A 27,886-nucleotide genomic window follows, 5' to 3' on the forward strand; every position below is an offset into this window, starting at 1 on the left:
CTCGAAGAAGGAGCAAGTTTCCCCGCCGGGCAGTTGATGCGGGGGCGCCGGAGCGCGGGCGCCTGCGCAGAGCCTGGAGTGGGCTTCCTGTTCCGCTTAAAGGGGCGGTGCGGAAGCGGTAAAACGATGGAGCTCGGCGGCTGCCTGGAGGGCGGGACAGAGGCGGCGGGGGAAGAGGGCGAGCCCGCGGTGAAGAAGCGGCGACTTCTGTGTTTGGAGTTTGCCTCGGTCGCGAACTGCGATTCCGCTGTGGCTCAGTGCTACCTGGCCGAGAACGACTGGGAGATGGAAGTAAGCTTTTGCTGGCGTCGCGTCCTGCTCCGCTGACTAGGTCGGCGGAGCGCACGAACCTCATCCCTGTGCCTTTGTTTTTCAGAGGGCACTGAACTCCTACTTCGAGCCTCCGGTGGAGGAGAGCGCCTTGGAACGCCGTCCTGAAACCACCGCCGAGCCCAGGATCTAGTAAGTGGTGAGGGGAGCGGGGGAGCCTGTCCGGACCGAGGCAGTTTGATACCAGGTTGCGCTGCGCGTCCTGGGACCTGCCCTGGAGCTCGGCGGGAGGTGTTGAGGCAGAGCGCCCGGCGTAGCTGCTGCTGCTGCTGCGCGAAGATGCGCCCCAGCAGCTGATCGAGCGCTTTGCTCCCCCGGACGATCGCTTCAAACGTTATTTGGAGTCCAGGGAGGAAAAGGTGAAAATGTAATTTTTGACTCAAGTGATGGGAAATAGGTAAGCGAGAGGTGGAAACGAATGAATGAAGGCAAAATCTTCTTCTAACGAAGAATGGTAAATTGGAAGCCTCCTGGCTTCCGGTATTGTTTACTTGCTCTGGACTCTAGGCTGGCCAGCCGGAATGATAGTTTTTGTTGTTGTTGTTGTTGTTTTTAGTGCACACGCACTCCTGTTACTTCATTTCCCTTCCCCAGTTCCTGCACGACTGCTCTGAAAAAGTCTAGATGTCTTACAAGGCCCTCTACTATTTGGCTCCACAACTTGGAACCTGTATTTCCAGATTCTAGGCATATAAACCTTTTAGTTTTTGCCAACGGGTCATTTTCTCTTGTCTTTGAACCTTCATGAAGATCTTTAGTACCTCTGCCTGGAACTTTTTTTCTTTTTCCTTCCTTGATAATATTTATCTTAAAGGCCCAAGCTGAAACATGATTTATCTCTAGGAAGCTTTTCCTGATGTCCCAAGTCTGGGTAAGGTTCCTCTTTCGGGTACTCATAGCATCCTGCATGACCCCTGTTGTAATAACTTAGTCCATATTATAATTGCTGTTCATTATTTTATGTCTCCTATTAGACTGCACGTCTAGTAAGAAGTATCTGTTTTATACATTGTTAATTTCCCAAAGTCTGACACAGCTTTTGACACATAGTAAGCCTCCAATAAATATGTCCTGAAATACATTGTTAATTTCCCAAAGTCTGACACAGCTTTTGACACATAGTAAGCCTCCAATAAATATGTCCTGAATGTATAAAGTTCTCCCAGCTATGTACAACCTGTGAAATTGACTGTTAATAGTGGAGACTGTATTTTCCCTTTGGCCTTTTCAGGTACCCTCGCTTACAGATGTGATAAGATATTTTCATTAAGTTCCTTTCTCTGTCTTGCCATTGGGGAATTGTCTAGTCACCCACAGTGATTTGTCTCTGGCTCCCCTGTTTTACTAACCAGAGCAAGTTGGACTAGGAGGTATTCACCAACTCAAACTGGCCAGTCAGATCCTCTCCTTGGTTTCAGAATTAGAACCAAGAGAGTCAAGTCTGAATCTTCCTCTGAAGCTGGAACGGTAATATGTTAACTTAGCACCTGTGGCGATTCCTCCGTATCTTTTTTTGTGTACAGAGAAGCTGAGAACAGAGGTCTGCAGAAGGAAGTTGGAGAGTAGGACTGAGAGAAAGTCTTTCATTGCCCCTCCTCAAACATGGCTGCATTTCGGTACTAGGCTCTGTTACATGTTTGCTTCCTTATAAATTCTCATGTTTTGGTCACACCAACCTGAGTTAATGTCTGTTGGTTGCAACAGACTATATTGTAACCAATAAATAGCAACAAAATAAGTGGATTTCCTGGAATAGGCCCTCAGAAAAGATGTGGATCAAGCTTAGCGTGGTGCATGGCTTTTAGGATTCTCTTACCCCGGGATGGTAAATTGGCAAAAACAGCAAAGGTGTTGATCAGGCTGTGGTCTCTTGTCTCTGAAAACTCAGGTCAAGTATGAATGAGAGTGCGCTTTTAAAGTTTAGTTTGCTAAAGAGAAAAATGGGGAAGGGTCAAGGTTCAAGGTGTTTCTAAGGGCTGTGTATGCACAGAGCGTGACCTGATTAGATTTTTGATGTTGGCTTTAGCAAAAATGAAAGGAAAAGAAAAAAATGGATTAGAAGACTTTATGACCAGAAACACTCAAGCCTGGTGAGCAAGGGCTTTGGCTATCTTAAACGAATGGGGCAGGAATCTCAATTCTTCACTGAATTCCTGGGATATCAATCAGCAAAAATTGAAATTGAACACTAAAGTGATTTAGTCCTCTGCATTGGAATCTATCTTCAGTGTCTTAATAAGAGACAAGGGAAATCCTCTTAAAACAGCTATGCTGAGTCTTTTTTTTTTTTGAGGATGAGTCATCCTTTGTCACCCAGGCTGAAGTGCAGGTGGCTCACTGCAACCTCCACCTCCTGGGTTCAAGGGATTCTCTTGCCTCAGCCTCCCAGTTAGCTGGGATTACAGGCACCTGCCACTACACCCAGCAAATTTTTGTATTTTTCACCATGTTGGCCAGGCCTGTCTCAAACTCTGACCTTGGGTGATTCGCCCGCCTCAGCCTCCCAAAGTGCTGGGATTACAGGCAAGAGCCACCACGCCTGGCCAACTATGCTGAATCTTAGCTACATATTGGAATTATCTGGAGAAATTTAAAAACCTGGAGATTCTACTTTAATTAGTCTGGATAGGACCTATTTATTTCTCATTGGCTTTTTTTTTTTTTTTGCTGTGCAGTGATTCTAATGCAAGGCCAGCATTGATAGCCCATGTCCCGGAGCCTTGCTAGGCCCAGTGTGGACCTCTGGATCAGCAGCATGCCACTCCTTGGGAGTTTGTTAGGCATGCAGAATCTTAGGCCTCACCCAGACCTACTGAATCAGTTCTGAGTCCACCTGTGCTTGTTTAGTACCTGTGTAACTTTTCTCTGCTTCAATTTCTTTCTTTCTTTTTTTTTTTTTGAGACATCCTTCTGGAATTTGTTGCCCAGGCTGGAGTGCAGTGGGGCGATCTCGACTCACTGCAACCTCTGCCTCCTGGGTTCAAGCGATTCTCCTGCCTCAGCCTCCTGAGTAGCTAGGATTACAGGCATGTGCCACCACAGCTGGCTGATTTTATATTTTTAGTCGGGGTGGGGTTTCACCATGTTGATCAGGCTGGTCTCGAACTCCTCACCTCAGGTGAGCCACTGCGCCTGGCCCTGCTTCAGTTTCTTTATCTGTGCTGCCCCTTCTTCGTGGGGTTGTTGTAAAGATTAAGTGAGCTAATAGGTGTAAAACACTTGGAATTGTGCCTGGCATATGGAGCCCAGTAAGTATAAGGTACGATTAATAATTAATGACACAATCATGCTCTCCCCATATATCACCTATGACAGTCCACCCATTGAGGAAAGTAAGGGTTGTGTTTGCAGTTTTATGAGGTAGATTGAATTATAGTTGGGCATCTTTAAACTTGGGGAAAAAAGTGTGCAGGCCGGATAGGTAAGGGGCTTAATGTGTTGAACAAACACCCGGTCTTTGATAATATATATATATTTTAAATGCAGTTATGAAATAGAAGATTTGACAGAAGCAAAGCGCTAACAGTCTTTCCTTTCTGGTTTTAATGCTTTCAATAAAAAGGAAATAACATCTTTGATTAGGCATGGAATCATTTGGCTTTTTCTCTCTGGTGGTAAGACGTTGAGAAAAGTCTAATAGCTCATTGTTTAATAAGAGAACTTTTGGGCAGGGTGAAATTCACAAAAGAAAGTTTTGCACTTAAACTTACACGGTGTTTTTGATGCTCTTGAAGGTTATTTTTATGTAAAAGGAAGACAATTCAAAATATTTTATGCTTCAAAATTGGCATTAAGTTCATAAGGCACCCAGATCGTGGCCTGTAAATACCATTCTTCACTGAAAGAAGCAAGGGCTTTTTAGAAATAACTGATTTGGGCCGGGCGTGGTGTTTCACGCCTGTAATCCCAGCACTTTGGGAGGCTGAGGCGGGTGGATCACGAGGTCAAGAGATTGAGACCATCCTGGTCAACAAGGTGAAACCCCATCTCTACTAAAAATACAAAAATTAGCTGGGCTTGGTGGCACATACCTGTAATCCCAGCTACTCAGGAGGCTGAGGCAGGAGAATTGCCTGAACCCAGGAGGCGGAGGCTGCGGTGAGCCGAGATCACGCCATTGCACTCCATCCTGGGTAGCAAGAGCGAAACTCCGTCTCAAAAAAAAAAAAAAAAAAATAACTGATTTCATAGAATGGAAGGGGCCTAATGTTTCATAGAATGGGAGGGGCTTAATGTTTCATAGAATGGAAGGGGCTTAATGTTTCATAGAATGGAAGGGGCTTAATGTGAAAATAAAGAAGTTAAAAAGAAATGACTGATTGCAGAGTAGGAGTGAAGAAAGTACAAGATGAGCCTGGGGTGTCTATAGTACTAGAAAGTAAGGAGGTGCCCAGAAAATGTTGACGTGCCAGAAGGGCACGTGACCTAGTTTAAAAGCTGCCTTCCCTCATTTCCCATCAAATCTGCTGTAATCCAAGCAACAGAATACTTAGGAATAGAATACATCCATAAAAGAAAAAAAGAACCCATGCTGTTGTAAATACAGTTGTTCAAGAGAGAAGGGAATATTTTTCCTTACAGGAAATCTCCAACTATTAAATGTAGAAGGTATGAAGAATTAGGAAAATCTTCATTTGGGAATTGCCATGTTGGTAATTATTTCAGGCATGTATCATCAACAGATAATAAAACTAGCAGGCAAGTTCAGTGAACCGCAGCGTATTTATATAATCACAGAGTACTTTCCCGCAAAATACTTTGATAGGGAAAATCGTAACTTTGTGGTGGAAGAATCTGGTTAACAACACTTTAATCAGGTTATCAAAGCTGGCTTCGCCAGGAATGGGACAGCTCCATGTCAGATGCTTGATATGATGCATGGAGGAGGACATAGTATCACTTGTGTGACATTCCTGCTAAAAAAAAATGCACAACCTGAATCAAATAATAAGAGCTAGTAAATAGGACATTCTGTAAAATAAATGGCCTGTACTCTTCAACAATGTCAGAGTCATGAGAGACAAAGACCAAAGAACTTTCCTGAATTAAAGAGAATTAAAAGAGACATGCCATCTAAATGTAACGTGATCCTGGATTAGGACACTAGTAGCCCAATTGGCACGATCTGACTAGGTCTTTAAATGAGATAATATTAAATGTAGTTGCAGGAGGCAATAAGGAAAAAAAAGTAAAAAATACATATCAGTGATAATCTTCTGACTTGATGATTAAACAATATACAGATATGCACCGCGTCTCAGTTGACAACAGACTGCATAAATGAAGATGATCCCTGTAGATTGTGTTACTGTAGTTTTGCTCTACCTTTTCTATGTTAGGTATTTTAAAATACACAAATAGTTACTGTTACAGTTGCCTGCGGTATTCAGTGTAGGAGCAGCTGTACAGGTTTGTAGCATAGGCGCACTAGGCTAGACCATACAGCCTAGCTGTGTGGGAGGCTGTACCATCTAGGTTTGCGTAAATTCTCTCTATGATGTTTGCACAATAATGAAATCACCTACTGACACACTTCTTCAAATGTGATACAAATCTCTAAGCATGTCTTCGTGTTTAGGAAATAACACAAAAATATTTAAACATGGTTCAGAATAGAAAGAATAAAGCAATTATTAAAGCAAATATTAAGTGAAATGTTAACATTGGAGGCCGGGTGCGGTGGCTCAACGCCTGTAATCCCAGCACTTTGGGAGGCCAAGGTGGGTGGATCACCAGGTCAAGAGATCAAGACCATCCTGGCCAAGACGGTGAAACCCCATTCTCAAAATAAATAAATAAATAAATAAATAAAAATTTTTAAAAATGTTAACATTGGAGGAATCTGGGCGAATGGTGTATAGGAATTTTTTGTTTTTAAACTAAATAAAAAATTGTTTTTGTAGTGCTAAAAGTGAAGTTGCTTCAAAATAGAAAAATTAAAATGTTGGCATTAAAATTATAAATTCAAACACCTATTTAAATTTTTTTTTTTTTTTTTTTTTTTTTTTTTTTTGAGACAGAGTCTTGCTTTTGGTGCCCAGGCTGGAGTGCAGTGGCATGATCTTGGCTCACTGCAACTTGCACCTCCCGGGTTCAGGCAATTCTTCTGCCTCAGCCTCCTGAGTAGCCGGGATTACAGGCGTGCACCACCATGCCTGGCTAATTTTTGTATTTTGGGTACAGGCAGGGTTTCACCATGCCGGTCAGGCTGGTCTTGAACTTCTGACCTCGTGATCTGCCCATCTTGGCCTCCCGAAAGTGTTGGAATTATGGGTGTGAGCCACTGCACCCTGCCCATTTTTAAAATGTATGAATAGTTTATTAATGCTTAGTAGTCACCTTTTAATACTGTTTGTCCACTCATATGTCTGGGGCATTGGTTAGGGGAGCAATTGGTGGATGGTGGAGTCAAGACTATGGACTGAAGCACATGCCTTTGTCCTCTACAGTGTGGCAGTCTCAGGGTGGTTGGACTTTTTATGTGGCAGTTCCAGGGTTCCTGGAGGGAGTGTTCCAAAAGGCTTCAATGGAGGTGGCAGGTTATCTTAAGGCCTAGCCTCAAAAGTCCGGAATATGCTTTCCCTGTATTAAGCCACTAAGGCCCAGATTTGAAGGGGAGGGTAGCAAAGAATTTGCAGTTATTATTTATCTGCCACAATGAGGTCTTATTTAAATATGATTTAAAATGATTTCAAAAAGATTTGGAAATCTTACATTTCTGAGTCTAATTTGGGATCATCGTTTATACAGTTATCTTAGTGGCACATGTCATTGAAGATATTGAGTTGCCTGTGACTGCCTAAGTGAGCAAACATTTGGACAGTGCAACAAGAATCTATCTGTGAACCCAAAAGTATCTGAGACAGTCTAAATCAGTTTAGAAAGGGTTAAGGATGCACCTGTGACACAGCCTTAGGAGGTGCTGACTGCCTGCTGGACGTGTGCCCAAGGTAGTTGGGCACAGCTTGTCAATGCCCTGACACACCAAGGGTTGCAGCAGAAAAAAATTCATTTGAAGGCTGCCAAGCCAGGAGACCAAATTCTCCTTGGGAGGTTTGGAGCTTGAGACTAAAGGGTTTGGAGTGTACTAAGGCGTGAGGACTGTTGGTTGTTCAGAGTGCAGCAATGAAGTCATGGGATCTGGAGATGAAGAAACCGCTCCTCATGCTGATTCTCTTCCTCTGGGGGCGTCTTCAAACTGGTTGGTGTCCGCTTTCTGCTGGAATTCAGGGTCTGAAAAACATCTTAAGCAATTTTTTTATTTTTTGAGATGCAGTTTTGCTCTTATTGCCTAGGCTGGAGTGCCATGGCACGGTCCTGGCTCACTACAGCTTCCACATCCCAGGTTCAAGTGATTCTCCTGCCTCACCCCCGCCCCCAGCCCCACCACCAAATAGCTGAGATTACAGGCATGCACCAGCATGCCCAGCTAATTTTGTATTTTAAGTAGAGATGGGGTTTCACCATGTGGGACAGACTGGTTTCAAACTCCTGACCTCAGATGATCCACGTGCCTTGGCCTCCCAAAGTGCTGGGATTACAGGCGTGAGCTGCTGTGCCCAGCCCATCTTAAGCAATTCTTAAACGAAAGCCTTATGATTCAGATGTCAGAGATCCTACCCTTAGGAACCATGAGGATGCAAGTGGTCAGTATGTAGTGCGATGGGATGAAAGTGCTATGGGCCAAAGTTAAGCACAATTAATGCTCAATTATATTTTTATTTGGAACCTTTTATCTGGCATGTAATTCTCGTTAACCCTGTGATGACAGTGTCACTTTTAGGGCTCTGTTAAAATTTGTCTGTAAAATGAGGGCTACAAATACAAAATATTTCTTAATCAGTTTATAGATTATTTGCAAAGCTGTGTTTTATTCCTATCTTGCCAGTGTTGACCTAACCAATGAAGAAACAACGGATTCTACCAGTTCTAAAATCAGCCCATCTGAAGATACTCAACAAGAAAATGGCAGCATGTTCTCTCTCATGACCTGGAATGTTGATGGATTAGATCTAAACAATCTGGCAGAGAGGGCTCGAGGGGTGTGTTCCTATTTAGTTTTGTAAGTATTACCACTTCTCTTTAATAGTAATGTGTCTTACATATATACAAAGTAATATGAGCTTTAGAGTTAAACCTAACTTCGGCCTGGCGTGGTGGCTCAGCCTGTAATCAGCACTTTGGGAGGCCAAGGTGGGTGGATGACAAGGTCAGGAGATAAATTCTATCCTGGCCAACATGGTGAAACCCTGTCTGTACTAAAAAAAAAAATACAAAAATTAGCCAGGCATGGTGGCACACACCTTTAACGCCAGCTACTCAGGAGGCTAAGGCAGGAGAATTGCTTGAACCTGGAAGGCGGAAGTTTCAGTGACTCGAGATCATTCCACTGCACTCTAGCCTGGTGACAGAGCAAGGCTCCACCTCAAAAAAAAAAAAAAAAAAAACACCTAAGTTCAACGTCCAGCTCTGAGAAGAAATATCTGAAAGAATTGAGGTGATTGCCTCTGACAGAGCAGTAGTGCAGGCTGCAGCAAGGCGGGAACACTCATTTTTGTTAGAAGCCTTTTAGTGCTGTTTTCTTCTTAAACTTTGTTTATAATAACTGAGAAATTAAAACTACCAAAAAGATTCTGTTTGTGCCCCCATACTGGCTCTGTGACCTTGGGCAAATCACTTAAGTTCTCTGGTGGTCAGTTTTCTTCATTGTAGATCATAATTGCTTCAAGAAGATTGAAAGAAACGTTGAAAGCATCTATTAGTGTGTAGGACCATTGCAGTCTCTCAATATAGTGGTTTCTATTGTCAGTTATTCTAGTTTTTAAAAATAAGTTTCTTATAGTATTACATTAATAGCACAGGGCTGGGTGCGGTGGCTCACCTCTGTGATCCCAGCACTTTGGGAGGCCGAGGCGGGCGAATCACAAGGTTAAGAGATTGACACCATCCTGACCAACATTGTAAAACCCCGTCTCTACTAAAAAAAAAAAAAAAATGAGTTGGGTGTGGTGGCGTGTGCCTGTAGTCTGAGATACTCAGGAGGCTGAGGCAGGAGAAGCACTTGAACCCGGGAGACAGAGGTTGCAATGAGCTGAAATTGCGCCACTACCCTCCTGCCTGGGCAACAGAGTTAGACTCTGTCTCAAAAAAAAAAAAAAAAGAAAAGAAAAAGCACAGATCTTTCTCATTTTATAATTATCAAAGATCAGCATAAACACTCAATATTAGGTGCCCTAGAGAATAGTAGTTTTTTGTTTCTGGTATGTTGTGGAATTCCCTTCATTTGGGTAGCTGAAAATGAACCGGTATACTTGGTCTTTGTCCTAAATTGATGTTTTTCATTAGGTACAGCCCAGATGTGGTCTTCCTACAGGAAGTTATTCCCCCATATTGTAGCTACCTAAAGAAGAGAGCAAAAAATTATGAGATTATTACAGGTAACAATTTTTGTTGTTTAACTTTTCTTTGAAAAACAGATTAGTGAAAGATAAATCAAAGTTAGTCTATTGGAACATAGAGAAGAAAAAGCACAAATAAATAAGTTTGAGAAAACTAAGCAAGACACAGGATACTACAAGAAGTATAGGAGAATATTTCATACAGCTTAATAAGTGTGAAAAGGTGGTTGAAATGGATGAAAATATAAATTACTAAAATTTGCGAAACTGAATACTTTTGGTGAAAATCAGTTGTTAAAAGTTGTTTTTTTTTTTTTTGTTTTTTTGGTTTTTTTTGAGATGGAGTTTCGCTGTTGTTACCCGTACTGGAGTGCAATGGCACAATCTCGGCTCGCTGCAACCTCCGCCTTCTGGGTTCAAGCAATTCTTCTGCCTCAACCTCCCGAGTAGCTGGGACTATAGGCGCATGCCACCACGCCCAGCTAATTTTTGTATTTTTAGTAGAGATGGGGTTTCACCTCGTTGACCAGGATGGTCTCGATCTCTTGACCTTGTGATCCACCCGCCTCGGCCTCCCAAAGTGCTGGGATTATAGGCGTGAGCCACCGTGCCTGGCCGTCAGAAGTTTTAAGTGGAATAATTACATTGTGGTTATGCTTTTTAAAAAAATCTTTATTTTATAATTCATTTTGTTGTTCTTTTTGACTTTTTTTGCCCTGAGTAATTTAGTTTTTAAATTTCCCATCTTTTTTTTTTTTTGCTAAATATATTTAAAATACTCCTTTGGCCACATCGCGTGATTTTCATATACAGTTTCTCCTTGGTGTCCCCGGGATTGGTTCTAGGGTTCCTCAGTGGATACCAGAATTCACACACTCAGGTTCCTCAGCCTGCCCTGCAGAACCCACCTGTGTGAAAAGTGAGCACTCCATATCTGCAGGTTTCGCGTCTGGGAAGACTGTATTTTCAACCCACATTTGGTTGTGGATGCAGAACCCCCAGATACAGAGGACCAACTCTATTTATTGAAAAAATATCTGTGTAAAGGACCCTTGAAGTTCAAACCTGTGTTTTTCAGGGGTCAACCGTGTAGTGTTTTCTCTGACTTTCATTTTTATATAGTATGTGATTTTTAATTTCAGTTGACTCCTTAATCGAGAATTGCTAAGGAGAGACTTCTCTCTCAGTCTGTGTGTGTCTCTTTATGAAACTTTTCTCTATTCTCTTGGGGATTCTTTTAGGATTTCTGATTTTCATGCTTCCTTCTTGGTTTACTTACTAATTTTATTGGAACACCTTCTCTTACTGCTTTCTAAGAAGTAGTAGTGCATGGTTAGTGAAGTTTTTGAATCCCAGCATAGAAGATGCCTGTGTTGTAGCGTTGTAGTTCTTGATAGTTTGACTGAAGATAGATATCTGGGTAAATAGATGCTTTCCTTCAGAATTCTAAGGCATTCTTCAGTGTCTTCTACTTTCCATTATTGATGATGATGGTAAGGCTGATGCCATTCTAATTCTTAATCTTTTCTTTTTCCCTGTTCTGTGGAAGCTTTGAGGGTCTTGTTTTTAACCCTCATGTTCTTTGGGTCTTTCTAAAATTTACTGTGCTGAATGCTTGGTGGGAACTTTAAATCTGGGTATGTGGAATACCTTAGTTGTGGAAAATCCTGTTCTCTCTCCCTCCATCCCACCCCTCCCCTCGCCTCTCCTTTCATTTTTTTCATTATTTCTCTTTCCTTTTCTCCCTCTCTCTTCTTCCCTCCCTTAAAATTTTTTACCCTTCCTCTTTTTCTGAACTCCTGTTAAACGGTGGACCTCCTGGGTTGATCCTTGAATTTTCTTAACTTTTTCTCATTTTCCTGTCTCAGTTGACCTGTTCTAGTTTCTTGGCAATTATCTTGACGTACAGATACCACTATTTTAATTTTCTAGGCCTCCTGTTCACTGAATACCTTCTTTATGGCCATACTGTTTTTGGTTTATGGATACATTATCTTTTTTGTTAGTTTTTCATTTGTTTTAGGTGTTAATCTCTTTACCTGCATTGTTTTTATATTCTTTCTGTTTGTTTTGATGATGTCATGTCAGGTCAGTATCCATCATGTCATGTTAGACCTGTTCCTTAAATATATAGGGATCCCTGGCTTTTGGTTCACATTTAAACACCAGACACTAAAATGTTGATTACAGCTTAGTATGCCTGAACTAGGCTAAGGTAGTATACCTTATTGGAAAGGAGTGAGGGATTAATTGTGGAGCAAACTGCTTATTTGAGGGAGACGCACAATTGTCAGTGTGTTGGTATATACAGGCCTTTAATCTGAGGCCATTTTGTTTTTCAAAAACAGAATTATTTAGCTTTCTGCCTTCTGGGTGTTGGGGCTGGGGTGGTGTGCTTGTTTTGCCTACCTTCGGGAAGCAGGTCAGGGGAAGGAAGCTGAGCAGGCACGCTTTACTTAATCCCTGTTCACCTCATTCCCCATGAGCCCTGCGTTAACACACATGCCCCTCCCTGTGCCTCGTGACTCTGGAGCCTCTACAATTTAGTTTCTCTTTAAAACCGTAGTTTCCTGTTAATAGAGGGGCAGTCACTTAGCTTTGAGGAGTAGAGGAAACCTGGGAGTTTTTTTACCCCATATCCAGACTTTGAACTGGCCCTCCTCTTAGCTCAGCACCTTACCTTTGTGGTACCTTTGTGTTCAGTACTAAGTGTTTGCAGATTTTGGTGGAGCAGATCTGCTTGCTGTCTGTGGGTCTCTGCTACAGTCACTCGGGTGGTTTCCCTCTGTTTGGATAAACCAGTTACCATGTCTCCATCTGTTTTCTGAAAAATTATTGGAAGCTTTCGGTCATGGCACCTCATCCTATTTTCTGTTCTTGTTGGTTTATATCTTTGTATATTTTTATTCATTTACTATAATTTTTCTGGAACTTCTAAGTAGTAAGTGTATCAGTTGGCCACAGTTTGTCTCATCTATTCTGTGTCTTTGAGAAATTTCTCAAGTTTTCTCATCTGATACTGGCAGCGTTAATTATTTTTTGGCACTTGCGTGCTGTTATTTTTTAAATTTCTTCTAAGCTTTTAGTTAAAATTTGGGAGGGAGGAGGTAGACTTGTTTGGCCGTGATGGACTATTTTGAAGTAATAGTTTACTTCAAAGATTTAGATCAATGTAAATGTCTGTTACCTGTTTGTTATAAAAATCTTCAGTAGGCAAACTTGTGGTAAACTGAAAATACCCTTGACCTTCTCAGCCTAAATTCTTATCCACAAACATTTGTAGGTCATGAAGAAGGATATTTCACAGCTATAATGTTGAAGAAATCAAGAGTGAAATTAAAAAGCCAAGAGATTATTCCTTTTCCAAGTACCAACATGATGAGAAACCTTTTGTGTGTGCATGTGAGTAATTTTTAAAAATTGAGTGTTTTATAAAAAAAGGAATAGACTTTCTCATAGTTTTGTGGTGGTATTTTTTAAATCATTGCCTGTAGAGAAAAATTTGCTCCACGTATGTAGATTCTTTGAGTCTTAAAAACTTTCTAAAATTAAGTTTTTACATCTAATTTTAAATGCAAATAGACTTAGAATTATGAATCTGTTGTTTTCTTAACAATATTTGAGAGTTTGGGCCGGGTGCAATGGCTCACACCTGTAATCCCAGCACTTTGGGAGGCCGAGGAGGGTGGATCACGAGGTCAGGAGTTCAAGACCAGCCTAGCCAATATGGTGAAACCCAGTCTCTACTAAAAAATACAAAAATTAGCTGGGAGTAGTGGCACGGCTGTCGTCCCAGCCACTTGGGAGGCTGAAGCAGAAGAATCACTTGAACCTGGGAGGTGGAGGTTGCAGTAAGCCAAGATCACGCCACCGCACTCCGGCCTGGGTGACAGAGCAAGACTCTGTCACAAAAAAACAAAAAAAAAGAATATTTGAGAGTTTGCTAACATTCCACATTTGCTTCCTAAAGTAATGTTTTTACTTTCTACTCTGTACATGCTACTATATTGTATTCTATGACACTTAAAAAATGAAAAATAGGTCTTGCTCTCATATAGTTTATAGATTAGTAAGGGAGAGTATATATATAGTAACTAAAACAAAGGAAACACATAAATGATGTGTGGACGTTTAGAGAAGGGAGAGATGACTTTTAGCCAGATTGTTTAGTGAGGGTTTCATAGAGGTGATGGTATTTGAATTGAACCCTGAAAAATGTGTGAACATAGACATTAAGAAGAGTCCAGGTAGAGAAACCACCATTGGCAAACTCTGGCAAGTTGCGAGAGGTGTACGTGTACGAGTATGAGTGAACATTGTATTCAGTTGGGTGTAGGGGCCATGGAGAGGGAAGTGTGACAGGTTGAGAAGTAGGTGTTAGGCTCCAGATTATAGAAGAGCTTGAATGACCAATATGAAAGATTAGACTTGATTCTGCAGGCAGTTAGTATCATGACAGATTGTACGTTGTTCGTGTCTTAATCGCAAATGGTAAATGATTCTCATTCATTCAATTAACTGACTTTTGGAATACCTGTATGCCAGCCAGGCCCTTAATAATACAGCAATAAATAAGCATCATCTCTGCTTTGCAAATGACTTAGGGCTTTGTGGGAGGGAAATAATTATCCTTTTAATTTAGTCTAAGGGGCTTTAAAACAGTCTATTCAGCATGCTGTAGGTGTATTGAGGAGGGAACCATTGGGGACCGTGGGAAAAGGCCTGGGGATGCTGGGGAAAGGTTCACAGTGGAGGTGACGTGTGGGGGTAGGTTGTACTTGCTGAACAGTCTTCTTTTGGGGCAGGGTGAGTACTTTAATACTTCTTTTGATCCAGAGGGATAGACACAGTGCTGATTACACAGTTCCAGTTAGTAAATATATACCAATTGGTAGATGAGTCTGCTGATTTTGTTTTCCAAGGTCAGTATTAATAGTCAGTGGACAATTTTAATAACTAGTTATTTGTCCTGTTGCAGGTGAATGTGTCAGGAAATGAGCTTTGTCTTATGACATCCCATTTGGAGAGCACCAAAGGGCATGCTAAGGAACGAATGAATCAGTTAAAAATAGTTTTAAAGAAAATGCAAGAGGCTCCAGAGTCAGCAACAGTTATATTTGCAGGAGATACAAATCTAAGGGATCAAGAGGTGAGTACAAATTCAGTTCGATGTTTGAGGACAGATTATTGCTATGGAAACTAATTTAGGCTCCTTTGACTAAAGCTGTTAAAACTAGGACCTTCAGTCACTCAAAATGTCTTAAGTGACCTTGCAGTTCAGCAAATACTTGTTTAGCCTATGCTGTATGCCTAGAGGTAGAAGGGGCTCTTTTTGGAGAAAAATAAAAACGTGCATGAGAAATAGACAACGCAAAACAACACACACACACACACACACAATAAGAAAGAAAGAGAAAATTATTTTAGAAGAGTGTGGTTGTTTCTTTGCAGTATTCCTAGTTGCATGATGAGAATAACAGAAAGATTTGACCGTGATGATTGTCCGTAACTCTCTTTTTGTGAGGTTTCCTTTTCTTTCTTGGCCTATTAGCCTTTTTTACACACTTTCCCTGCCACCACCATGCCCAGATCTCCAGATGTGAAACAAAGTCTTTTTCTCTCTGCCTGTAGTTAAGTTGAGACACAGTGGAATTTTTCAGGACCTTAAAAAATTAGACATAGAATTACTGTGTGTTACATCAATTACACTTCTAGGTGTATGTACCCACAAGAAGTGAAAACAGGTATTTGAACAGATATTTGTGTACCCGTGCATGTTCACAGCCGTGTTCTTCACAATAGCTAAAAGGTGGGAGCAGCCCAAGTATCATTGACAGATGAATAAACAAACTGTACTGTATGCATACAGTGAAATATTATTCAGACTTAAAAAGGAAGAAACTTTGACACATGCTACAATATGGGTGAATCTTTTTTTTTTTTTTTTAAGACAGAGTCTCCCTCTATTGCCAGGCTGAAGTTCAGTGGCGCGATCCTGGCTCACTGCAACTTCGTTTTCTGGTTTCAAGCAATTCTCCTGCCTTAGCCTCCCAAGTAGCTGGGACTACAGGCATGCACCACCACGCCCGGCTAATTTTTTGTGCTTTCAGTAGAGACGGCATTTCACCATGTTGGCCAGGATGGTCTCAGTCTCTTGACCTTGTGATCTGCCCGCCTCAGCCTCCCAAAGTGCTGGGATTACAGGCCTGAGCCACCACGCCCGGCCATGGGTAAATCTTATAGACATTATGCTGAGTGAATGAAGTCAGTCCAGAAATTCCTCTTACATGAATATCCAAAACTGGTCACATTTATAGAGACAGAAATTAGGATGGTGTCTGTCAGGGACTAGGGAATATGGGAATGGTGCATTAGTGTTTAATGGGTACAGAGTTTCAGTTGGGGAAGATGAAAAGGTTCTGGAGATAGATGATGGTCACGGTTGCATAAGTATGTACATGTACTTAATGCTATATCACTGTACACTTAAAAATTGTTAAAATGGCTAGGCATGGTGGCTCACACCTGTAATCCCAGCACTTTAGGAGGCCGAGGTGGGAAGATCACTTGAGGCCAGGAGTTTGAGACCAGCCTGGCCAACACGGTGAAACCCCATCTCTACTAAAAATACAGAAATTAGCCGGGCATGGTGGCACATGCCTATAATCCCAGCTCGGCAGGAGGCTGAGGCACTAGAATTGCTTGAACCTGGGAGCCAGAAGCTGTAGTGAACTGAGATTGCACCACTGAACTCCACTGGGCAACAGAGTGAGAATCCATCTCAAAAAAAAGTTTCTTATTTTGCTAAAACGATAAATCTTATATTCTGTATATGTTACCATACACATTTTTTTAAAAAAATCCTGGAGTGTGAATGAGTGAACAGAGAATTAATATTATTAATAAACTTCCAATAAAGCTGAAGTCAGTTGATGTTATCAGATCATATAAATGCTCCACCTCTAAAGTTGTAGACTGAAGCGGAGTGGCAGTTTTGCCTTATTTTTACTTGACTTCAGTTTTTAAAAACAAATAACAGCAGTAACAGGCCATGTATGTTCAGGCTTCTAAGTTTTATCTGACACCCAAAGTTAGGAAGCTACTTATAGCAGAAGAGAAGGGGCAAATTCCAAACCTCCCTGGCCTCTCCGGCTGTCTTGATACTTTTATATTACCTTCTTACTACCATGCAGCATAATACTTTTTATAATGTATCTAGTTATTTTTCATTTGCGCATTAATAATTTCTGAGATTCGGGTTTGAATATTGCACTCAGACACGGTATAGCAAATAATAGCAAAAACACCTTTTTTTGTTTTTTTTTTTAAGTAGTGAGGAAAAGGCTATGTATATTGTAAGAATATTCTTTTTCTTTTCAGGTTACCAAATGTGGTGGTTTACCCAGCAACATCGTGGATGTCTGGGAGTTGTTGGGCAAACCTAAACATTGCCAGTATACATGGGATACACAGATGAACTCTAATCTTGGAATAACTGCTGCTTGTAAGCTTCGTTTTGACCGAATATTTTTCAGAGCAGCAGCAGAAGAGGGACACATTATTCCCCGAAGTTTGGACCTTCTTGGATTGGAAAAACTGGACTGTGGTAGATTTCCTAGTGATCACTGGGGTCTTCTGTGCAACTTAGATATAATACTGTAAAATGCTTTTCAAATGTGATTTTTGCAGATACAGTTCCACCTTCTGGAAAGGTAGGTTTACTGTGGAGGAAATAATGTACTAGATCATTGTCGTAGAACAACCAACTATGATTTGTGTTTGTGTTTTCAGAATTCAACGTTAAAGATTAATGTTTATTTAAATGAATGCATTCCTGTGTTCAGGATGTGAGGTCATTTAATAAATAAGAGCACAGAGCCTGTTAGAATTTTTAACAGTGCTTGTAGCTGCCAGCTAGATTCCAAACAAGGACCACATTGTCTCTGGGCTAATGTTGATATTTTTCCATCCAGGCACTGACATTGTTAATATTTAAAATACGTCTTCAAAAGAAAACATAAGGTATTATTGAGTTCTTGGGACTGGATCCTTTATTTCATAAGTTGGATCATCTTAAATGAAAAAGCTATGATAGTCTGCAGTTAAGTAGATGACAGCTATTCTACATCAGACCTGATTTTTTGTTAGCTAACTACATAATTGGCAAGCTATAATTGAAACGTATGGCTTAAAATCCCTTAATACTTCCTGATTCATGTTTCTAGTCATGTTGCCATCGGAGGCAAAGTTAGGCTTGGTGATGGTTAAAATCAGTTCGATAGCACCACGGAACATTTTTCTAACAGAAAAATAAATGCATAAAGAGATATAGCCTTTTAGTGTGGCTAATTGTAAAATGGAAATGTTTTACAGGAAGTAAATGCAAATTACTTTTAAGTGTGCTTTCAAGAAAAGTATTTTCCCCACAAGAGAAATTTAAATAAAGAATTTTATTTGTTTATAGTTTGGTTTAGTATGTTTTTGTGTCCATGATGAGATGAAATATTTACCTGCTAATTGCTTCTGGTTCTTCCTCTTTGTGTGGAAGAAAACAGATTTCCATTTTCTTCTCATTCCACCAAGAATTACCAAGAATTCTTGTGTTTGAAAAAAAGAAAGCAGGGAGAATAAATAGATGTAGCCGAACCTTGTTTATATCAGGAGTGCTGAAATGTAAACACCTAAAGAAAGACGTTTGTGTAATATTCCCTTTGCAGTGACAAAGAGAAAGAGTTTAAACATTAATCATAATTTTAACGGTTAAAAATAAAAAATGAGAACAGATGTTCATAGTTGAGTAGCATACATCATAGAGGTAATATAGTAGTTCATTTCTATGGGAAACGGATTGTTCTGGCATAAAATTTCATTTGAAAGGGTTAACTTCAAATCACATTGCAAAAAATAGTCGGTTGAAAGTCCAAATTCTTTTTTTTCTCTTTTGAGACAGAGTCTCACTCTGTCGCTGAGGCTGGAGTGCAATGGCACACTCTCGGCTCACCACAACCTCCACCTCTTGGGATCAAGGGATTCTTCTGCCTCAGCCTCCCAAGTAGCTATGATTACAGGCATGTGCTGCCACCATGCCCAGCTAATTTTTGTGTTTTTAGTAGAGACGGGGGTTTCACCATGTTGGTTAGGCTGGTCTTGATCTCCTGACCTTGTGATCCACCTGCCTCAGCCTCCCAAAGTGCTGGGATTACAGACATGAGCCACTGTGCGCTGCCAAAAGTTTAAATTCTTTAAAAAATCCAATGTAGTATATTAGATTATACAAAAGATTATCAGCCGGGTGTAGTGGGTCACACCAGCAGTCCTAGCACTTTGGGAGGTCAAGGCAGGTGGATCACCTGAGGTTGGGAATTAGAGACTAGCCTAGCCAACATGGTGAAACCCCGTCTCTACTGAAAATACAAATATTAGCCAGGAGTTATGGCAGGCACCTGGAATCCCAGCTGCTGAAGAGGCTGAGGCAGGAGAATTGCTTGAACCTGGGAGGTGGAGATAGCAGTGAGCCAAGATCCTGCCATTGCACTCTAGCCTGTACGGGAAGAGCGGAACACCAACTCAAAAATTAATTAAAGGATCGTCAAATTGTTTTAAAGCTATGAAAGTATTATTTCTTTTATATAACTCACAGCATCTACATGAAATACCCTCTTGTTACACTGCTTATGACAAAATCTAAAAACGAGTTGTAAGTGAAACATGCAGAAACCACTTTTATTCTGCTTCTATGAGCCATAGTTCTCACTGCATTAACCTACTAATCTGCTGTCTCTTGAGTTTTTTACTTGGAACTTTTCAAACTTTTTCCAGTGTGGTAGCTTTGCTCACCTTACCTTCCTGCTTAGTGAAATTCGAACCTAGAATCTTCCTTTTTTTTCAGTCTCAACTTTCTGGGCACAAGTGATCCTCTCATCTCAGCCTCTTGGGTAGCTGGGATTACAGGTGTGCACCACACACCCAGCTAGTTTTAATTTTTTTGTGGAGAGAGGATCTTGCTATGTTGCCCAGGCTGCTCTCGAACTCCTGGACTCACAAAATCCTCCTGCCTCGGCCCACAAAGTGCTGGGATTATAGGTGTAAGCCACTGCACCCGGCCTAGAATCTTCTATTTCAATGAGGCAACACTCATCACGCTAAGCATCATTTTTACCACTGATGTGGAATGTACTTTAACCTTGCTAAACCTCAGTTTTTCCCACCTTCAAAATAAGTTTCTTGTCTTTTATTGTACAAATGTCTCAATCAAAACCATAAACGAGCACACAAAGTAAAAACAATTATACTAAGATACATGATTTTATTCTTACCACCTGTTGCAGTGTCTGGCATATAGCAGGGGCTCAGTGGATGTCCACTGAATGCTTAAAGCAAGTGAAATGTAGTGAGTGGCTTCACATCTGTGTCTTGGAGATGGAGAGTAACACTTTCATACAATACCAAACTGATGTATTCGTTAAAAATGAAAATAGATATTCATTATAGTGTCTCTGAGTTTAAAAGATGGTATTTAAACATTCTGAGCTAAACCCATGTTTGTATGTGTTAAAAGTATATTTCTTCAAAGGCTTAATCAGCCAAGGATCACTGGGGACAAAATCAGATTCATTGACTGGATGCATTGAGAGAGTACCTGTGGAATGCCAAGTGAGCAGAGAAAGGAGGAAGTGTCTTTTGTAAGGTTTGGGTTCCTCTTAAAAGGATTCCAGGGAGAGTCTTGGAATCAGGGCTGGGATCCAGTTGGTTGCTGTTTCTGAGGCAGATTGAGAGAAACTGAGATTAATGAGGGATTGGGTGCTGGCGGGAAGTGAAGGGAGTTTAGCAACTGGGTGTCCCCGGTTATGGACCGGAATAGTAAAGCAAAGGCAGAAAGCAGGAGTCATTCAAACAGGGAGTTGTCATTTCGTCGCTGCTGCATGATTTCAGAAGAAACGATACTCCCTGTTAATTTTGCTTCTCCTCCTGACTTTGTCCTCCCAGCCTGATTGACAGTCCTACCTTTTCTAAGTCCAAGCTGATTTTCACTCTTTCAGTCCTGGACAGGTTTTTACTCTTTAAATGTGGGTTCTCTTATTGGAGCCCCAGAATCATCCTATGTGAATGCTATTATCTTCATTTTATAATTGTGGAAGCAGGTTTATCAAGATTATGTAACTTGTCTAAGACACTTTGGTAAATGGTAGTAGTCTAGAAGGAGCTTATCTATCAAGTGTGTGTGTGACTCATTCCTAAGCACTGCGCTACACTTCATAGTAATGGGATGTGCAAAGAATGCACTGGCTTCCTTTTCTGCTCATGTTATCTCTAGATGCTTTTGCATCTTTATTAAAAACCGTAAAAATGCCGTCTTCCACACAAGTTTTCTGTGGTTTAGATGGTCACCTTCCTCAAGATGCCAGTGTCAAACTATTCTGGGCACCCAGTTAGCCTGCAAGGCTTGGGGGTGATGTGGGCCCCACCCAGCACAGGTTCCCCTTCTCAGTCAGAAAGCACGTGCTCAAAATAGAACGGTAATTACGAGTAGGGCCCAAAGAGACTCCCACTGGAAGAGTAGGACTTACGTAGCTGGGGTGACATTTCTTCAGGGACAAATTCACGAAAGGTCTTTGACCCAGGCAGTGCGCCCATGGCTCTCCTGAGCCACCCTGGCTCGGGTGTTTATTTGGAGGGAGTGTTCACCCTAGACCATTTGGGGCCACGGTGACAGGGAAGGGTTTGGCGAAGGAAAGGAGGTGTAGGCTAAGAAGGCCCCTCAGATTCCCGAAAACCTTTTGCTTGGTCCCCTACGGGGTGGGAGGGTGTCGCCCGGGTGCGGGTCCTTAGAGCGCACGCGGGGAGCTGGGCATGGGCGGCTGCCGCGCCCCCATCCGTGGGGGCGTGTGTGCGCGTGCGCGCGCGTCGCCGTGGTAACCGCGGCGACGGAAAGGCGCTGAATCACCGGCGCGCGCTTCCACGATCCTGCAGAAGCTGCCGCGGGCGGTGGGCGGGGATCCCCAGGGTGCAACCTGGCTCCACCTGCGCCGCCCCCGGCGGACCTGGCTGGCTTGCGTGGAGCCGCGGCGGCGATCGCTGTTACTGCCGGAGGTGAGAGCGCAGCAGTAGCTTCATCCTGTCTTGGGCTTGGTCCAGAGTCGCTCCTCTGGGGCCGAGTCCCGGGGAAGAGAAAGCGAAGGTTTTGCTGGGGTGGAGCTGTACCTGTAACAGCAGGTGCGCCCGCGAGAGTGTGAACCTGTGTGTGTGTGTAAGACCTGCGATGAAGACGAGGAGGAACAAGTGGGACGGCGAGTGATGCTCAGGGCCAGCAGCACCAAATGGGGCGAGCTTCAGTGTCGCCAGCAGTGACCCCAGGTACAGCGTCTACTTTCCAGCCTGGCTGGCCGAGAAATAGGAAAGGAGGGCAGCCAGTAGGCAGGTTATACCCAATAAAAATAGAATCGAGACACCCTGAGTTCAGAAGGTGAGTTTCTTAAGATTCTTCTGGGCGTTCATTCAGGAAAGGGCATTTTTTGATTGCTGCACGGATTGTTTACTAGTAGGGTGGGGCCGGGGAAATTTGAGTGTCTTTTCCCAACCTCATGAATCTCATTTTTTAGAGCGGAAACTCTAAATCTTCGTTCAGAGCTATTTATGTGATCTTTCCTATTATTTGCTAAATGCATTTTGTCTCTGTTCCTTACCATACCCTGAAGCTTAAAACCTGTTTTTTCTTTCCTTTGAATTCCCTCCAGGGAATGTCACAAATTGACCAGGAGGATAAACCTGAAATTTTGAGAGTTATCATCTTAAGGTCATTTATCCTAATAATATACAAGGAGGAAAAATACGATATACCTCCTCATGTACACTTTTATTGCTGATTTGTTCATCTGAAACATCTTCGTTTGTGGGTTAAATGTTAGTATTTTTTTCAGTGCTTGAATAGAAAAGTTGAAGGTTGTTTTTGATAATAACAGAAAAAATCAATTGTAGACAATGGCCCCCCTACACAAAAGAATTTTGGAAGTAAATGTTAGTTATTCATTTCTTTGTTCCTGAAATACATGCTCACTTTACAGATGCTTAATTTGTTTATTATAAGAAGACCACAATCATGGAGATTACTCAAGTTATGCCAAATGTAAACTTGTATTTTGTGCTTTTTAAAATATTATTTTTAACTTATATAAAGAAAACTGTAGATATCGATTCAGTTATAGACATAGGAGTCAAAGAGAAGGCTGAATTACTCTGTAATTTGAAAAAGGGAAATGTTAACATATTACATAAGGACTCTTTAGAACTACAGGTAATGTCCTACAGGTAAGGTAAAATACCAAGGCAAGAACCTAATTTTTGTTCCAGAATAATGAAAATAATTCAACCAAAATCTTTATGAATTAAAAATAGTCAAAAGAGAGCTTTGGTAATGTATTAATAGAATAGATTTACTGTTAAATTATCTTGACTTTTTTCCCCCCTAGCCAACAGATAGGAAGCATTCTCTTTAAATAAATATAGTAAGTTCTCACTTAACGTTGTTGATAGGTTCTCGGGAACTGTGAACCTTTAAACACGACCAGTTTACCATAGGCTAATTGATATAAACAGGAGTTAAGTTCCTACAGCATATTTCTGGTCACAAAAAAGATCACTAAACTTCTAAGTAAAGACCAAAACACTTCTAATATTAAACATAGAAATAAATGGAGCTATACATACAGTTAAGAAGGATTAATAAAAGCAAGGTAATTATTTACCCAATTACTACAATTGAAGATCATCGGTAGCCAGAGTCTCTCTGGGCAGCTCAGGGTGGAAACCCACCCTGTCCCCTGTCCAGGAAGCCAACCCATCACAGCGTGCACTTTCACAGACATACCCACTCACTCAGATGGGGACCATGTAGACATATGCACAGCTTTGGGATGTGGAGCAATCCGAAGCCCAGAGAAAACCCACGCAGACGTGGGGAGAATGAGCAGACTCCACATAGACAGTGGCCCTGGCCAGGAATTTTTTTGTCACCAACGTTGAATGAAACTGTGTTACTGAGAGCCTGCTCTATGTAGAGCCGGGCATGCCTGTTTCTAGAGCAGAGTGCTACAGACGCTAGCTGAGAGGGTGTGGGTTGGGCGTGGGCCACTTAGTGGCTGTATCACATTTGGCAAATTCTCTAAACCCTTTAAGCCTGAGTTTCCTCACCGGTGAAACAGAGATAATAATGGAATCTACTTAACGAAATTAAATACAATAATATGTTTACGAGATCTTTGCTCATTGGCATGTTTTAATAGTAATGCTTCAATAAAAGTTATTTTTGAGATGTTTTCTTTTTCAGGAAATATTTTTCATACCTTAAAAATAATTTGGTCCTAAAAATTGATTTAGTTTGACATGTCCAAAGCTTGTTCTGATAGGTGACATCAGATCATTATAAAACGTGTACTTCTTTTACAGCATCTCTGTAACAGCAGCAATAACAAATGTAATAATCAAAATCATAGAATCATGGCAGTTTAATATTCTGGTAATTTAACACCCCAACGAAGGAGCTTTGCTTTAGTAGGCCTGTAATAATTGGTAGGTTTTTTGTCTATTTGTTTTCTAATTGTTTTATAGATTTAGAGGGTAAAGTGCAGTTTTGTTATGTGGATATATTATGTAGTGTCAAAGTCTGACCTTCTGGTGCACCCATTACTCGAATAGTATAGGTAATTTTTTTTTTTTTTTTTTTTTTTTTTGAGACAGGGTTTCACTCTTGTTACCCAGGCTGGAGTGCAATGGCGCAATCTCGGCTCACCGCAACCTCCGCCTCCTGGGTTCAGGCAATTCTCCTGCCTCAGCCTCCTGAGTAGCTGGGATTACAGGCACGCGCCACCGTGCCCAGCTAATTTTTTGTATTTTTAGTAGAGATGGGGTTTCACCATGTTGACCAGGATGGTCTCAATCTCTTGACCTCGTGATCCACCCGCCTCGGCCTCCCAAAGTGCTGGATTACATACAGGCTTGAGCCACCGCACCCGGCCTCTTTCTCTCTTCTTTCTTTCTCTTTCTTTCTTTCCCTCCCTCTCTTTTCTTTCTTTTCCTTCCTCCTTCCCTTCCTCCCTCCCTCCCTCCCTCTCTCCCTTTCTCCCTCCCTCCCTCCCTTCCTTTCTTCCTTTTTTTGAGATAGAATCTTGCTCTGTCATCCAGGCTGAAGTACAGTGGCGCCATCTTGGCTCACTGCAGCCTCTGCCTCCCAGGCGTAAGTGATCCTCTCATCTCAGCCTCCTGGTCACTGGAAGGCTAGACTGGAAGCACATATGACCAAGCCCAACTAATTTTTATATTTTTTGTAGAGACAAGGTCCCCAAGGTCCCATGTTGCCCCGGCTGGTTTCAAACTCCTGGCCTCAAGTGATCTGCTCATCTCCGCCTTCCAAAGTGCTGGAATTACAGGCATGAGCCACCATACCAGGCCTCAGGTGTCTCATTTTCAAGAAAACTGTTGGCCGGGTGCGGTGGCTCACACCTATAATCACAGCACTTTGGGAGGCCGAGGCGGGTGGATCACGAGGTCAAGAGATCGAGACCATCCTGGTCAACATGGTGAAACCCCGTCTCTACTAAAAATACAAAAAATTAGCTGGGCATGGTGGCGTGTGCCTGTAGTCCCAGCTACTCAGGAGGCTGAGGCAGGAGAATTGCCTGAACCCAGGAGGCGGAGGTTGTGGTGAGCCGAGATCGCGCCATTGCACTCGAGCCTGGGTAACAAGAGCGAAACTCCGTCTCAAAAAAAAGAAAAAAAGAAAATTGTTTTTACCATCTCTCTCAGTGTATTTTGTATTTGGGAAGAGGCTAACATAGTTTGTCAATTTGCTGTCTTCAACCTCTTCATCTTAAACATAGGTGCCAAATGTTCAAAATGTACTGTAGCATGGGAAGGGTCTTGCCGTACAGATAGGTGTTTCTGAGCATGCTAACCAGGTTAACTCGTCTTCAGTGTTTCCTATCCACTGCTACACTACAACTGCTTTTCCCAGATCTAGAGACATTTCTGAGCTCCTTTTACTAGACTTCTTCACCTCTCTGGCCATTTTCACTTTCTGGAAGCAGGTTCATCTTTCGGTTCGCAGGTGGTACCCTTTAATCCCCTTCTAGGGTTGCCTTTCTAAAGCAGTTACCTGAGTACGTTACCCCCCTGGTTATACGCCTTAAATGTTCTGTCCATCGATGGATATGTGGATAAACGAAATGTGTTAAATACACACAGTGGGCTGTTACTCAGCCTTAAGAGGGAGGGAAGTTTTGACACATGCTGCAGCGTGGATGAACCTTGGAGACTTTATGAAATAAGTTGGGCACAAACAACATTGTACAATCCTATTTATGTGAAATATTTAGCATAGTGAAATTTGTAGAAAAAGAAGAATAGGGCATACCAGGAACTGGGAGTAGGTGGCAGTGGGGTGTTATGTTTAATGGGTATAGAGTTTCAGTTTGAGATGATGAGAACGTTGTGAAGCTAGATAGTGATGATGGCTGCTACTGAATTATATATTTCAAAATGGTTAAAATGGGCCGGGCGCAGTCATGCCTGTAATTCCAGCAGTTTGGGAGGCTGAGGTGGGCAGATGACCTGAGCCCAGAAGGTTGAGACCAACCTGGGCAACATGGTGAAAACCGTCTCTACAAAAACACAAAATCAGCCAGGCTTGGTGCTGCATGCCTGTCATCCCAGCTATTCGGGAGGCTGAGGTGGGAGGATCACTTGAGCCCAGGAGGTTGAGGCTGCAGTGAACCGTGATTGTGCCACTGCACTCCAGCCTGGGCAACAGAAGAAGACCCTGTCTCTAAAAAAAAAAAAAAAAAGAAAAAGTTAAAATGGTAAATTTTATGTTATATATATATTACCACAATAAAAAATTATTTTTAAATGTATCAGTATGCCCCACCACCTACTAAATGAAGTGCAGAGCTCTTAATGTCAACAGTATAGTTCTGTAACAATTCTTCTTGGTCTACGTTTTCATCCTCTTAACTCATAACCCACACCTATTCCACATTACAGCCACATGGAACCACTCAAAATATGCCACCTCTTCCAAGAGTCCATGCCTTTTATGTGTAGCCAGTCCCCACAGCCTAGATTGCATTCTTTCTTTCAACAAACTGCTAATTTCTCAGGCTAGAGCTTCAACGTCATGTTTTTGAAGGCTTCCCTAAAGCCCTCATCTCACCTCTCTTTCCCTGATGGCATTGTTGCTCGCTGGGCATGCCTTACAACATCACTTACCCTATTCCTGTATAGTATAAGCTTCTGTAGAGAAGGGACTATGTTTTATTTTTAACATGCCTATTTACTTTAAAATTTCTAAAGTTAATAACATTACACATTGTATGCATGTACCAAAATACCCTGAAAACATATAAAACTATTACGTATCAATAAAACTGCAGCTTTTTTCCCCACCAGAATGTAAACTTAATAAATTGTTCTGTTCTCTAAAAGTACATGACTTTGTATACTTCAGTTTCCCTCTCCGTCGTCTTTCACTTTATTATTATTTGGCATTTTAGTTTGAATAATATCATTATTTACCAACAGTTTAGCCAGTTTCTTCTGTGCCAAGGCTTCTTTTATTCTTTCTGTTCAGCTTTTCTTATAAAAACTCTTTTTAAAAAATTTCATCCAGCCCCAAATGTCATATAGTAACTCTTTCAGTGAGAATATATAGATAGTAAACTCAATCACTCTCTTAAAAAAAACCTTTATTTTATTATTACTTCTGAGTACTAACATGAGTATAAAGTTCTACGTTGACAGTTGCTAGATTTTATTTCCATTATTTCCTAGCATCTATTGTTACCAACAAAAATGTTGCTGTCAGTCTAATTATTGTTCTTTTTAAGATAATCTGTCTCTTGTCTCTGGTTCCCTATAGGATGTACTCTTTGTCTTTGGTGTTCTCCAGTTTGATTTCAGTGAATAGAGGAATAGATTTACTTTAACCTGGCTCATAACATCTTGTTAATGAGCCAAGTTATTTGCCATTGTCTCTTTACATCTGTTTTTCCCCTCTAGCTTTGTGAAGGTATAATTGATAGATAAAAATTGGCTGTATTTACCAGGAAGAATGTGATGTTTTGATACTTTGTATACATTATGAAATGATCACTACAAACCAGTTAATG

At 41.5% G+C, this 27,886-nt stretch overlaps 2 protein-coding genes across 18 annotated transcripts in view; both read left to right on the forward strand.

Annotated features, from left to right (window-relative positions):
* Window positions 1–101: 101 nt before the first annotated feature.
* TDP2 (tyrosyl-DNA phosphodiesterase 2) lies at window positions 102–17,760 on the forward strand. Its single transcript, NM_001253765.1, is given in 7 exon segments — window positions 102–291; window positions 377–462; window positions 8,219–8,392; window positions 9,676–9,767; window positions 13,012–13,130; window positions 14,707–14,877; window positions 17,109–17,760. Coding segments are annotated over 7 exon segments (1,089 nt in total). The 5' UTR covers window positions 102–126; the 3' UTR covers window positions 17,391–17,760.
* A 3,905-nt stretch (window positions 17,761–21,665) lies between these two features.
* Window positions 21,666–27,886, forward strand: part of KIAA0319 (KIAA0319 ortholog) — a 108,297-nt gene continuing 102,076 nt past the window's right edge. For 8 of the 17 annotated variants that reach the window (XM_054253681.2, XM_078368187.1, XM_078368190.1 and 5 more), the window contains exon 1: window positions 21,666–21,818. The gene's annotated coding sequence lies outside the window, so the exon portion shown is untranslated. Of the gene's footprint in view, window positions 22,192–27,886 lie in introns of all 17 variants that reach the window. The other 9 variants (XM_078368185.1, XM_078368194.1, XM_078368193.1 and 6 more) reach the window with 3 other exon arrangements.

This window comes from Callithrix jacchus, chromosome 4 (assembly GCF_049354715.1).
Source record: "Callithrix jacchus isolate 240 chromosome 4, calJac240_pri, whole genome shotgun sequence".
NCBI classification, from domain to species: Eukaryota; Metazoa; Chordata; class Mammalia; order Primates; family Cebidae; genus Callithrix; species Callithrix jacchus.